Source organism: Pelobates fuscus, chromosome 7, assembly GCF_036172605.1.
Source record: "Pelobates fuscus isolate aPelFus1 chromosome 7, aPelFus1.pri, whole genome shotgun sequence".
Taxonomy (NCBI): Eukaryota; Metazoa; Chordata; class Amphibia; order Anura; family Pelobatidae; genus Pelobates; species Pelobates fuscus.
This window is the reverse complement of record NC_086323.1, coordinates 138292719-138307223: the sequence shown is the minus strand read 5'-3', so window position 1 is coordinate 138307223 and position 14505 is coordinate 138292719. Positions and strand designations below refer to the sequence as shown.

General features: G+C 47.1%; 1 protein-coding gene across 1 annotated transcript in view; it reads left to right on the top strand.

Moving 5' to 3' along the window:
- UCK2 (uridine-cytidine kinase 2) overlaps positions 1-8857 on the top strand; it is a 54125-nt gene extending 45268 nt beyond the window's left edge. Inside the window, exon 7 of the mRNA XM_063427519.1 lies at positions 8420-8857. Coding sequence (XP_063283589.1) covers positions 8420-8562 — 143 coding nt within the window. The 3' untranslated portion in view covers positions 8563-8857. The remainder of the gene's footprint in view (positions 1-8419) is intronic.
- Positions 8858-14505: the final 5648 nt, after the last annotated feature.

Sequence of the window (14505 nt, the reverse complement as noted above, 5' to 3'; positions counted from 1 at the left end):
TAGGCTAGTATATGTTGCTACTAAAACTAATCATTGACTGAATGGAAAGTAGGCTAAACTAACATAGTATAACAGACATAGACACGTGATACAGTTACCTACCACTCCATCGATCAGCAGCTGAGAGGGAGAGGGGAGAGGGGAGAGGGGAGAGGGGAGAGGGGAGAGGGGAGAGGGGAGAGGGGAGAGGGGAGAGGGGAGAGGTAATTCAAAAGAGACAGAAAATGTGCTATTCACAGGGCTTTAAACAGGTTAGCCCCTTCTTCTGCTGGACACACCTCCCTTAGTCAATCCCTTAGGATGTAACAGAACCAGAGTGCCTCCTGGGGGAAGGGGGATTGCACTAGAGGGAATGGAGGAGGAGTTTATCAACAACCCAACTGATTTTGCCTGGTGAAAGGCCATGTGCTTCACAGAGGACTCCATTATTGCCTAAGGGTAGAATGGGGGCTTGAATCCCTGTATTAGAACACAATAACACTTCATTGGCATACAGTTTGGCTGTTAATCACATCCCCCCCACTTATTACATGTATTCCCTAGAGCAGGGGTCGGCAACCTCTGGCACGTGGGGTGCATTTGAGCGGCACGCGAGGCTGCCGCCCGATCTACACTGGGGGAAAGCAGAGAGTTACTTGCGCGGCGGCAGAACTTCCAGCATCGCAAGAACTTGCGATCTGGAGTTCCGACTATTAGGCTGTTCTTACCTCAGCTCAAATGACGTCCGCCACTGTGTGCACTGCCTCCAGCCCTCCCACTCTGTCAGCAGCATCCTCAGCCCCGCCTCCTACCTAACCTTAAGCCCCGCCTCCAGCCCTCCCACTCTGTTAGCAGCATCCTCTGCCTGGATGACTTATTTACAGGTCACTCCAAGCAAATCTGTGTGGGGTTTTTTGTTTATGTGAGCCAATCCGAAGCAGTAGTGATCATAGGGGTCACTTCTGCTCCTGACTGTGTCACAAAATCAGATTGCCTTGTCCCTTGTGTCTGCCACTGCTACTATCCTTTTGTCTGCTACTACCACTTCACTGTTTGCCTGTCAGTCCCCGACCCTGAATACTATCAGGTAAATTGCCTTAATTTGCCAGGTGCCAGTGCCACACTATTTATGTTACAAATACATGCTCATCAGGGCATAAAGGGATGGTCCCCAGGAGTTTGCAATCTAACTCAAGTTAACTTTACTGTGATATGAAAAACTGTCTGTATCAGACAGTCCATTTATATCACATAAATGTTAGCTTGTGTTAGATTGCAAGCTGTACAGACCATTCCCTGTATGCCCTGGTCTCTATATGTAAAGGCTTGACGGAATGGCCCCAAAAGCTTGCAATCGAAGTCAAGTTATGATTTCCTACTTCTGTAAAGAATACAAACAGAAATGCTAGCTTGAGTTAGATTGCAAGCTCTTGGAGATATTCCTGCAGTGTGAGAGACTAGGAGAGATCAGATATGAAGTGTGACCAGTAGGCTCAGCAACAATGTGTCACATCACACTCCACCATCCACACTCAGCTGCCCTGCCACATCACCAAAACCCTCACACAAATCACACTCAGCCAACCATACACACAACAGCTACCCCCACGACACATACATCACAATCAGCCACACAATACACAGAAATTTTTTACATAATTCCACACACAGTAGTAGAACACTGGTGCAATCTGAACCACATAACTGAGTTTTATTGCTATGGAGCTCTCTGATGAAATTATGCATTCACTTTGATTTTATGGGGGCCCAAGAGCTGGCCGTCTGTGGGCCCCAAGGGGCAGACAGCCAGTTGCTTTCCAGGCAGGCGCCGTTTAGTTATGCCGGCATCACTAAGCTAAGTGGCGCGCAAGGGAGCTGAGCAAGATGATCACAGTTCCCTCACTGCCTACTTTGCGAGTCTTCCTGCATGCCTGCTCGCAACCTTATCTGCCTGCCCGCCCAGCAGCCCCACTGGACCTCAGGTGAATAATCTACCCAGCCTCCTTACTGTTGGGAGAGCTGGGTGGATTTAAATAAAATAAAAAAAATTACAATAATTTGTTAATGTTTGGGGAAAATGTGTGTTTGTTAATGAATGAGTGTGTTTGTGTGTCTGTCAGCGAATGTGTGTGTGTTTCTCAGTGTGTCTCTGAGTGAATGTGTGTGTGTGAATGTGTATGTCATTGTGTCTGTCGTCAGTGAATGTGGATGTGTGTCTGTCAGTGAATGTGTGTCTGAGTGAGTGTTCTTGTGTCAGTGCGTTTGTGCGCCTGTCAGTGTGTGTCTGAGTGATTGTGTGTGTCAGATTGTGTCAAATCAGTGAGTGTGTGTGTGTGTGTGTATGTCAGTGTATCTGAGAGTGTGCTTGTCCGTGAGTGGGTGTGTCAGTGTGTGTCTGTCAGTCAAAATGCGTGTTAGTCTTTAACAGGAAGAGGTATCACCTTGGCAGGAAGGGGTGGGGCAAATTTAAATTAGGGGTTCCTGAGTTCCTCATGCCTAGGGCAAATCCAAAATACACCACTGGATACATTAAATATGCTCCGTACATAGTTTGAGACCTGTGATAAACTTAAATGCTGTAAATTTCTATGCAGGTTCACACCATAACATACCGTATTTATCGGCGTATAACACGCACCGGCGTATAACACGCACCTCATTTTTAGAAAGAAATTCCAGGAAATGTCCCCCCTCCCATAGTATTCCCCCCCCCCCTCATCCCATAGTGTTCCCCCCTCATCCCATAGTGTTCCCCCCTCATCCCATAGTGTTCCCCCCTCATCCCATAGTGTTCCCCCCTCATCCCATAGTGTTCCCCCCTCATCCCATAGTGTTCCCCCCTCATCCCATAGTGTTCCCCCCTCATCCCATAGTGTTCCCCCCTCATCCCATAGTGTTCCCCCCTCATCCCATAGTGTTCCCCCCTCATCCCATAGTGTTCCCCCCTCATCCCATAGTGTTCCCCCCTCATCCCATAGTGTTCCCCCTCCCCTCCCATAGTATTCTCCCCCTCCCCTCCCATAGTATTCTCCCCCCCTCCCCTCCCATAGTATTCTCCCCCCCCCTCATCCCATAGTGTTCCCCCCTCATCCCATAGTATTCTCCCCCTCCCCTCCCATAGTATTCTCCCCCTCCCCTCCCATAGTATTCTCCCCCCCTCCCCTCCCATAGTATTCTCCCCCCTCCCCTCCCATAGTATTCTCCCCCCTCCCCTCCCATAGTATTCTCCCCCCTCCCCTCCCATAGTATTCCCCCCTCCCATAGTATTCCCCCCCCTCCCCTCCCATAGTATTCTCCCCCCCTCCCTTCCCCTAGTATTCTCCCCCCCTCCCTTCCCCTAGTATTCTCCCCCCCTCCCCTCCCATAGTATTCTCCCCCCCTCCCCTCCCATAGTATTCTCCCCCTTCCCCTAGTATTCTCCCCCTTCCCCTAGTATTCTCCCCCCTCCCCTCCCATAGTATTCTCCCCCCTCCCCTCCCATAGTATTCTCCCCCCCTCCCCTCCCATAGTATTCTCCCCCTTCCCCTAGTATTCTCCCCCTTCCCCTAGTATTCTCCCCCCTCCCCTCCCATAGTATTCTCCCCCCCCCTCCCCTAGTATTCTCCACCCCCCATAGTATTCTCCCCCCCTCCCCTCCCATAGTATTCTCCCCCCCTCCCCTCCCATAGTATTCTCCCCCCTCCCCTCCCATAGTATTCTCCCCCTTCCCCTAGTATTCTCCCCCTTCCCCTAGTATTCTCCCCCCCTCCCCTCCCATAGTATTCTCCCCCCCCTCCCCTAGTATTCTCCACCCCCCATAGTATTCTCCCCCCCTCCCCTCCCATAGTATTCTCCACCCCCCATAGTATTCTCCCCCCTCCCCTCCCATAGTATTCTCCCCCTTCCCCTAGTATTCTCCCCCTTCCCCTAGTATTCTCCCCCCCTCCCCTCCCATAGTATTCTCCCCCCCCTCCCCTAGTATTCTCCACCCCCCATAGTATTCTCCCCCCCTCCCCTCCCATAGTATTCTCCCCCCCTCCCCTCCCATAGTATTCTCCCCCCCTCCCCTCCCATAGTATTCTCCCCCCCTCCCCTCCCATAGTATTCTCCCCCCTCCCCTCCCATAGTATTCTCCCCCCCCCCCCTCCCCTCCCATAGTATTCTCCCCCCCTCCCCTCCCATAGTATTCTCCACCCCCATAGTATTCTCCCCCCCTCCCCTCCCATAGTGTACTCTCCCCTCCCATAGTGTACTCTCCCCTCCCATAGTGTACTTCCCCCTCCCATAGTGTACTTCCCCCTCCCATAGTGTACTTCCCCCTCCCATAGTGTACTTCCCCCTCCCATAGTGTACTTCCCCCTCCCATAGTGTACTTCCCCCTCCCATAATTACTTACCTGTCCTGAAGCGTGGGCCGGCTTCACAGCTTGCACCGCGGTACAGGAACTTTAATTTCATGTTCCGGTTTCCGGCGGGACTGAAAGGAAGTGTGCACACTATTGGAAGCTGTGAAGCCGGCCCACGCTTCAGGACAGGTAAGTAATGGGATATCGGCGTATAACACGCACCCACGATTTTCCCCCTATTTTCAGGGGAAAAAAGTGCGTGTTATACGCCGATAAATACGGTAGTTAGCGGCAGTGAGAGGCTGAGTAAACTGAACACTCTCAGTCAATCACTGTACTAATCTCTGGTATCGCGTGAGATGGAAGCATAGTTCTGTCTCTTCTGCATCATCATTGGAGGCCGGGTTCCTGGGGACAACCTGCTCTGCTAAATGGTGAGAAAACCATTTAGTAGTGACGTGGATCCTGGCACCCACGGACTCCAGGCAACATAACCACTTAGATACATAGAAATGGTTATGGTTGTTGTTTTTGGGGATCCTGCTGGGCCCTGCCACATTCTAAGTCGATATTGCAGTAGCCCTAAATTGGGTTTACCCTCCTACTGGCGACAAGCGGTGATTGTGGCTGACATGGTCCTGGAGGGGGCTTTGAGCATATTGCGGCCTGGTGTGCACCAGGGAAGAGAGAGGCAACCGATCTCCCTCCTTGAGCAGCCTGTGCTGAGCCCTGGCTCTACCTCTCCCCTTTGGTCCGGTGGGGGTAATCCCGGTCCGTTCCCAGGAGATTTATCAGGGAACTGAGAGCACATGACACCACCGCAAAGCTGACACCACAAGGCAAGTAAAATGAAAGCCACGGTGTGCGCTTTTGACCCAGACAGTGGGGAATGGGATGTGCAGAGAAGCTGGCAGCTTGCATAGAACCAGTGGCCCCAGCAGCGATCACACACTCACATAAGGGTCTCTCACTCAGGAAGATGCAAAAGAAAGAAGAGAGAAGGCAGTGTTTACATTGCTGCCTAGTAACATCTCTAGTGGCAATTGCTCAAACGGCAACGAAAGTGTCTCCTATCTGCATGGAGGCGCAGAATGCTCCCCATAGAGATGCATTGATTTAATGCATCTCTATGAGGAGATGCTGACTGGTGCAGCATTTTACCATGCATGATCAATAGCTCCCAATGCTTTCCCACAGGAAAGCATTGGATTGGCTGAAATCATCAAGATTGATAATCTCAGCTTTTTGGGAAAAAAGGTGTGTAAAAAAACACCATTCCCAAGCGATCGAAAGGGGGGCTGGTGACCTATACACGCACACTCACTAACAGGCACCTGGACACATACATACACATACACACACACACACACTGACAGACCCACATACACACACACACACACTGACAGACCCACATACATACACACACTCACTGACAGACCCACATACATACACACACTCACTGACAGACCCACATACACACACACTCACTGACAGACCCACATACACACACACTCACTGACAGACCCACATACATACATACATACACACACACACTCACTCACTGACAGACCCACATACACACACACTCACTGACAGACCCACATACATACATACATACACACACACACACTCACTCACTGACAGACCCACATACACACACACTCACTGACAGACCCACATACATACATACATACACACACACACACTCACTCACTGACAGACCCACATACATACACACACTCACTGACAGACCCACATACACACACACACACTCACTCACTCACTCACTGACAGACCCACATACATACACACACTCACTCACTGACAGACCCACATACACACACACACTCACTCACTGACAGACCCACATACATACACACACACACTCACTGACAGACCCACATACATACACACACACTCTCACTGACAGACCCACATACACACACACACACTCACTCACTGACAGACCCACATACATACACACACACACTCACTCACTGACAGACCCACATACATACACACACACTCACTCACTGACAGACCCACATACATACACACACACACTCACTCACTGACAGACCCACATACATACACACACACTCTCACTGACAGACCCACATACACACACACACTCACTCACTGACAGACCCACATACATACACACACACTCACTCACTGACAGACCCACATACATACACACACACACTCACTGACAGACCCACATACACACACACACTCTCACTGACAGACCCACATACATACACACACACACTCGCTGACACACACTCGCTGACACACACTCGCTGACACACACTCGCTGACACACACTCGCTGACACACACTCGCTGGCCCACCCGCTCGCTGACCCACCCGCTCGCTGGCCCACCCGCTCGCTGACCCACCCGCTCGCTGACCCACCCGCTCGCTGACCCACCCGCTCGCTGACCCACCCGCTCGCTGACCCACCCGCTCGCTGACCCACCCGCTCGCTGACCCACCCGCTCGCTGACCCACCCGCTCGCTGACCGACCCACCCGCTGGCTGACCGACCCACCCGCTGGCTGACCGACCCACCCGCTGGCTGACCGACCCACCCGCTGGCTGACCGACCCACCCGCTGGCTGGCCGACCCACCCGCTGGCTGGCCGACCCACCCGCTGGCTGGCCGACCCACCCGCTGGCTGGCCGACCCACCCGCTGGCTGGCCGACCCACCCGCTGGCTGGCCGACCCACCCGCTGGCTGGCCGACCCACCCGCTGGCTGGCCGACCCACCCGCTGGCTGGCCGACCCACCCGCTGGCTGGCCGACCCACCCGCTGGCTGGCCGACCCACCCGCTGGCTGGCCGACCCACCCGCTGGCTGGCCGACCCACCCGCTGGCTGGCCGACCCACCCGCTGGCTGGCCGACCCACCCGCTGGCTGGCCGACCCACCCGCTGGCTGGCCGACCCACCCGCTGGCTGGCCGACCCACCCGCTGGCTGGCCGACCCACCCGCTGGCTGGCCGACCCACCCGCTGGCTGGCCGACCCACCCGCTGGCTGGCCGACCCACCCGCTGGCTGGCCGACCCACCCGCTGGCTGGCCGACCCACCCGCTGGCTGGCCGACCCACCCGCTGGCTGGCCGACCCACCCGCTGGCTGGCCGACCCACCCGCTGGCTGGCCGACCCACCCGCTGGCTGGCCGACTCACTCGCTGACTGACCCACTCACCCACTCACTCACTCGCTGACTGACCCACTCACCCACTCACTCACTCGCTGACTGACCCACTCACCCACTCACTCACTCGCTGACTGACCCACTCACCCACTCACTCACTCGCTGACTGACCCACTCACCCACTCACTCACTCGCTGACTGACCCACTCACCCACTCACTCACTCGCTGACTGACCCACTCACCCACTCACTCACTCGCTGACTGACCCACTCACCCACTCACTCACTCGCTGACTGACCCACTCACCCACTCACTCACTCGCTGACTGACCCACTCACCCACTCACTCACTCGCTGACTGACCCACTCACCCACTCACTCGCTGACTGACCCACTCACCCACTCACTCACTCGCTGACTGACCCACTCACCCACTCACTCACACACACAAAGCTGGACTGTGCCTTGGGCTTATTGACCTGTATCTGAGTTTCTGCTCAAAGCACAGCGCAACCCATAGCTAATGTTTTGATCAAGTTTTTTGTTTTCCTGTTGATGGATGTTGAGACATTATATTGGTTATGACATAGTTATTGATTCTTTATTTATCACTTTGCCCTTGAATTGCACCTGCTTTTCATTGAAAAATCTCCTCCTAAGTTTCTACAGTCAATATTCAGTAGTGGGATGGTTTGGTGTTGATCCGTTATGATGACTAAAAGGGTAAATCCGAACAGATCTTGTGGCCAATCAGAACATATCTCCTTTCAGAAACATTCTATTTATTTGGTTCTATTCTGAGCTAAGGAATATGAACTTATGCAGTTTTGAATTGATAAAGGTTCGCTCTTGAATTGTGGTTGTTTTTGACAAGTATTTATGGTAGTCTGTTAACTTTCTTTTATATATATATATATATATTTTATTTTTTCTCTTAATTTTTTTTTTTACAGTTGCCATCAACTTGATTGTGCAGCACATACAGGATATTTTAAATGGAGGGTTGACAAAAAGGCAGACCAATGGCTACACGAACGGTTACACCAGCGCTCGGAGTAGACACCCCTCAGAATCCAGCAGCAGTCGACCTCACTAAGTGCTCTTTAAACTATGGGATTTGCATAGATTTTTCCACCAATACATTGCATATTCTGCATCCCTTTTTCTTTTATTCTTGGAGAGACCACGCTGGACAAGCTCTCTGCTGCAGGAGGAGGGGACTGATCCCTTCCAAAATTTGAATAGTGCCAATTTAAGTTTACTGCAAGAGCTGGGAAATCTTATAACTGGAACCAAACCTGCAGGACTTTGTGTCTCCCATGGAGTGGAGCGGTAAATGCAAAATCAGTGGACTAATTTGCCAATGCGCCTTTTTTTTTTTTTTTTTTTTTTAATTTAAACCCCTATTTTTTTTCTTAATTGGACTAGGGCAAAGTGTGGGATCGAGGGTGAAGGGGGGGGGGGGAAGGTCTACTAAACGAAACTTGAACATCAACACCATGACTACTGCAAATAATCCATAACCACCACCTTGAAATCTTCTAAATATATATATATATATAAATATTATATATATATATATAATCTATATTTTTGTCTAACTGTAAATGTCTGTAAAAAAAAAAAAAAAAATTGCCGCAAAAGTATTTTACAAGCTTTGGTATTCTGAAAGGGTTATGTTTCTGTTAGGGCTAAGAGATAGTGATTGTTTGTGAGATCTTAATGGGCATGCAGTGTGATATTGGAAGACAGAGGCTGGGTTTTCAGTCTGGCTTATAAATCAAATCTGTGTTTTGTCTCCTTGTTTCATAGGAAGGTTTTTAGAAAGATGTAATATTGCGTTATTGTGGGGCCTTCCTACTCAGCAGACCAAAACGAGTAACCATCTGCTATAGTGGCTTTGCCCCTCTTATACAGAAAGGGCTTGTAATATTCATGACGTAAAAATCACTTTAGGATCTGCGTTGCTCAATATCTGCAAATGTATATACATTGCAAAATTCCAACTTTGTTTTGATATTTTACTGTATTCTAATGTTACTGACATACCAGGTTATAAACATATTCTAATACAGCCGCTGTCAAGATTTCAAGGAGAGCGAAAAATGGCTGCCATGGTTTGCCAAATTAAACCGTCACATAACAGGTATTTTTTAATTTAATTTTTTTTTATTATACTTGACGATTAAGACTGTATTATAAGATTAATTTGTTACAAACCGTAGGAGAGGTATAAGTGCTTTGTATATATATATATATATATATAAGGCTTTTACTGTACAACTCTGGTGTAGGCCTAATCAAAAAAAATCATGCAAACATTTTACTCATATTTGACTGATGGGTACTTAAGCCTCTATTTCACTGCTTGTACACACGATAAACATGAATTTTAACAACCATCAGAAGATAAGTGTTTTTGCATCATTGAAGTATGTTTGTTTAATTTGTATAATAAATTCAGCAGCATTACCTTGCTAAATTAAATGGAACATAAATCTCCCTTTGCAGGGGAAAAAAACAAACAAACAAACCTTATTTTGTGGAATTACATTTTGGCTGAAAAGTACTATTCTCTCCGGCCTTGGCCAATGCACAATGAGGGTATCAATACTTGCACTCCTATGTGAAAGAATGTAATATAGCGCTGAACAGGTGAAATAAGTCAGTTGAGGTGTGAGAGTCTGAAACTTTGACATCTAGAAAACAAAGGAAAGCAAAAAAAAAATTATTAAAATTATTTAAAAAAAATTCAAAATCTGTGGTTTGGTTTTATTTTTTGTTACCTTCAGAAAGGTTCACTTGTTTTACCTCTGAATGCACATCTTTATTGCAGAAGCAACAGTCTGCTAAAATACATTGTTTATATGTGTGCAGAACTTCCGATAATACACTGGTCCCTTTAAAAGAAAAATGTTTTTTAGGTGTTTGAGTGCCTTTTGAATAGGTTTGTGATTTACTTGTAAACGGACACATCTGGTTGCCTTTGGGTTCCCCCGCCCTGCTCTTATTTACAAGTTCAACATGTAACATGGGAGATCGGGTTCTTGTTTGTTTTTACTGTTTAGCCTATAAAATGTTTTGATACCTCTTTGCAAGTTTGTGTTAGTGGATAGCACACTAAACCAATATGGTAAGGAAAGAGTGTTGTTTTATGAATGTAAGGAAAAAACATAGTTTTGATAGAAAACCTGTTTTGACTAGTGTTGCCATAGTTTACATAGGAGCCAGCAGAATCTATTTATTTATATATTGTTGGCATGTTTCACACTATTAAACTTTCTCCATGGTTGTCAGATACATAAAGTGATGCATGTCCCTTTTAAGGAGTCCATAGCTTCACTCTATTATGAGCTGATCGCTCCAGTGTAGGGCCTCCATTTTGAATCAAGTGATACATATATACATGCATTTTTCTCTTCCTGATTTTGACTTGTGCAACTTCCAAGCAACAATTAAGGACATAATCAATGGTTAAACAAAATGTAGTTTATGCCATTTATGAATCTCTCTAGTTGCCCAATACAGAATGCAATTTAAGTTTAACTCCCTACAGTGCCATGTGGACAGAGCACGTGCATAGCTGAAGGGGTGTTGCACTGCGATGTACTTGTATGGTATTTCTGTGTAGAGCTGGTTTACCATCCCCTGAGCCGACGGACCTCAAAAGATCACCTTGCACTACCTCATGGGAGCCTACTGTCTGCACCATGACTGGGTGCAGATCACTTTAAGAGCTCCTTTGCTGTCCCAATGCTCCATAAATGTCTGCGTGCAGCAGCCAATATTCGGAGTCATTGTTTCAGACCACACACTTTCCAACTTGGCGTAGTGCCCAAAACGCCCTCTACTGGACCACTAGGGATATAATATCCCCTCCTGCCAAAAGGTAAGCAGGAGTGGGGGCAAGTTACAAAAAAAGTGGGAGGCCTCCCCCAACACACACAACTACAATCCATCACCATGGTCACACAACACTCAGCCACCAAATACAGCACATTCAACCGACACCATACACACAAAGCCCTCTATTCAGACACACAGCTCTAGGCAATCTTAAACTAGTTCTGCCAGAGTGCGTGAGAAAGGAATGTTGCCCACAAAATGAAAGTTCAGCTAAGGTAAGTGTCCCTCTTCCTACTTACCTTTAATTCTCCAGAGTAAACCTTGCAAAAGCTTTAACCTGAGAAGTGACAGTAACACGTTAAGGATCCACCCGTGTGTTAAAAATTAAATGTGCTTTCTAGGTCATTTTCTCAAAGTTTTGCATGGCGAGAGTGGTGTATTTAATGCAGTAAATTATGACATGGATTGGATTTTGTATCCACTTGATTGATGAAACTTACTTAATGAGTAGTTACTGTCAGATTGTCCTCTGGCCACTTGTTCACATATCAATATCTGCACCCTCCCTCTGCCAATCATGACATGCACCTGTTTTACTGCAGCCATTCCAGAAAAATATCTGCAGATTGGAGGATGCCAGTTTGGTGCCACATGCAATATTACATGAAACATGTGCTTGTTACAAATAGAGTAGCACATCAATGGTGTCATCCATTGTTCTAAGTTTGCTATATGTGTTCTTGGGGTTGATATATATGTTTCCAATATTGATCACAGAATTGTGTTAAATTAAAAAGTGAAGTGCATTAAATTGGTTAAAAAAGCTGAGCTGTGAGTAGAGGAAAGGGACACAGTATTGCAGCATTATGTCCCCAGAACCCTTGTATTATTTTCCATTAATTTATAGATACAGCTCTAAACTGCAGATTTTGCTTATAGGTAACTTAGCACCACCTAAAGGCAATTCATGCTTGGTACAATCATTAATGCTCAATAATTACTTGGTTGCCAATGATCAAAATTGCCATTAGAGTACTCTACTACATTTAAAAGAAAAAAAGTAATGATTTTTTTATTTTATTTTTATTTTTTGTGCAGTGAGGTTTTTTTTTTTTTAGAAGTAACTATTTTTTTTTCACTAATGGAGTGACTTCATCATCTTACTGCAGAAAGGATAGGAAACAAAACTCCGATGTTGGTATAAATAGAACAGCTATCTCCTGTATATATTTCCTTTCCTCTACAGCAGGAGGGTGTGGCCTGTTTTAAAAGATTGAGCCTTCATTTTATGCTCACTGGGCCACTTTTTGTGAAAAGGCCCATTCAGGGTCAGTTCAGCCTCTATCCCTCGAGACCCTGCAAGCACAGCTTCTTTTAAAGGTGTCTTCCTGCAAATACCCTTTTAGTGAGGTCTGACCTCAACGTTTTCCTTAAGTAGACAATGTTATTTTGGACACTAAAAGAAGCCTTGAGTTAAAATGATTGGGTTTGTTTCAAAATGTCCATTTGCCAATGGAGTCCTGGCAGATAATTAGTTCCGGTCTTGGGAAAGTGTCTTATACTAGTGAGAAATCCTAAACTACTAAGTATAGTTTTTTGTTTTTATTGCAGTTTCCCCTTTTGGCTAACCTCACTTGCGGCTTTAGTTTGAGTTACACTTCTGGCAGGAGAGAGATTAAACTCCTGTATGTGCAGCATTTCATAGTGAAAAACAAACACTAACATGACCACTTCAGCAACATGGCCGTAATCTGGAGTAACCCTTTAATAGTTGTATATGACCAAACCAATATAATAGGTCAACTAAACCGCTAATTAAACTACAATGCTGTGCTAGATATCCTGCTTTGAGCAGAGAGAGGTTGTGAAGAGAGAGACTTGTTTAATTCACTTCTCTCCTGCACTTTAAACCAACAGTTCAGACTGGCCTGAACAGAATTAGAATCTCCTAATTGACCATCCAACCAGGGTACTACACTGTGTGCAGAATTATTAGGCAAATGAGTATTTTGACCACATCATCCTCTTTATGCATGTTGTCTTACTCCAAGCTGTATAGGCTCGAAAGCCTACTACCAATTAAGCATATTAGGTGATGTGCATCTCTGTAATGAGAAGGGGTGTGGTCTAATGACATCAACACCCTATATCAGGTGTGCATAATTATTAGGCAACTTCCTTTCCTTTGGCAAAATGGGTCAAAAGAAGGACTTGACAGGCTCAGAAAAGTCAAAAATAGTGAGATATCTTGCAGAGGGATGCAGCACTCTTAAAATTGCAAAGCTTCTGAAGCGTGATCATCGAACAATCAAGCGTTTCATTCAAAATAGTCAACAGGGTCGCAAGAAGCGTGTGGAGAAACCAAGGCGCAAAATAACTGCCCATGAACTGAGAAAAGTCAAGCGTGCAGCTGCCAAGATGCCACTTGCCACCAGTTTGGCCATATTTCAGAGCTGCAACATCACTGGAGTGCCCGAAAGCACAAGGTGTGCAATACTCAGAGACATGGCCAAGGTAAGAAAGGCTGAAAGATGACCACCACTGAACAAGACACACAAGCTGAAACGTCAAGACTGGGCCAAGAAATATCTCAAGACTGATTTTTCTAAGGTTTTATGGACTGATGAAATGAGAGTGAGTCTTGATGGGCCAGATGGATGGATTGGTAAAGGGCAGAGAGCTCCAGTCCGACTCAGATGCCAGCAAGGTGGAGGTGGAGTACTGGTTTGGGCTGGTATCATCAAAGATGAGCTTGTGGGGCCTTTTCGGGTTGAGGATGGAGTCAAGCTCAACTCCCAGTTTCTGGAAGACACCTTCTTCAAGCAGTGGTACAGGAAGAAGTCTGCATCCTTCAAGAAAAACATGATTTTCATGCAGGACAATGCTCCATCACACGCGTCCAAGTACTCCACAGCGTGGCTGACAAGAAAGGGTATAAAAGAAGAAAATCTAATGACATGGCCTCCTTGTTCACCTGATCTGAACCCCATTGAGAACCTGTGGTCCATCATCAAATGTGAGATTTACAAGGAGGGAAAACAGTACACCTCTCTGAACAGTGTCTGGGAGGCTGTGGTTGCTGCTGCACGCAATGTTGATGGTGAACAGATCAAAACACTGACAGAATCCATGGATGGCAGGCTTTTGAGTGTCCTTGCAAAGAAAGGTGGCTATATTGGTCACTGATTTGTTT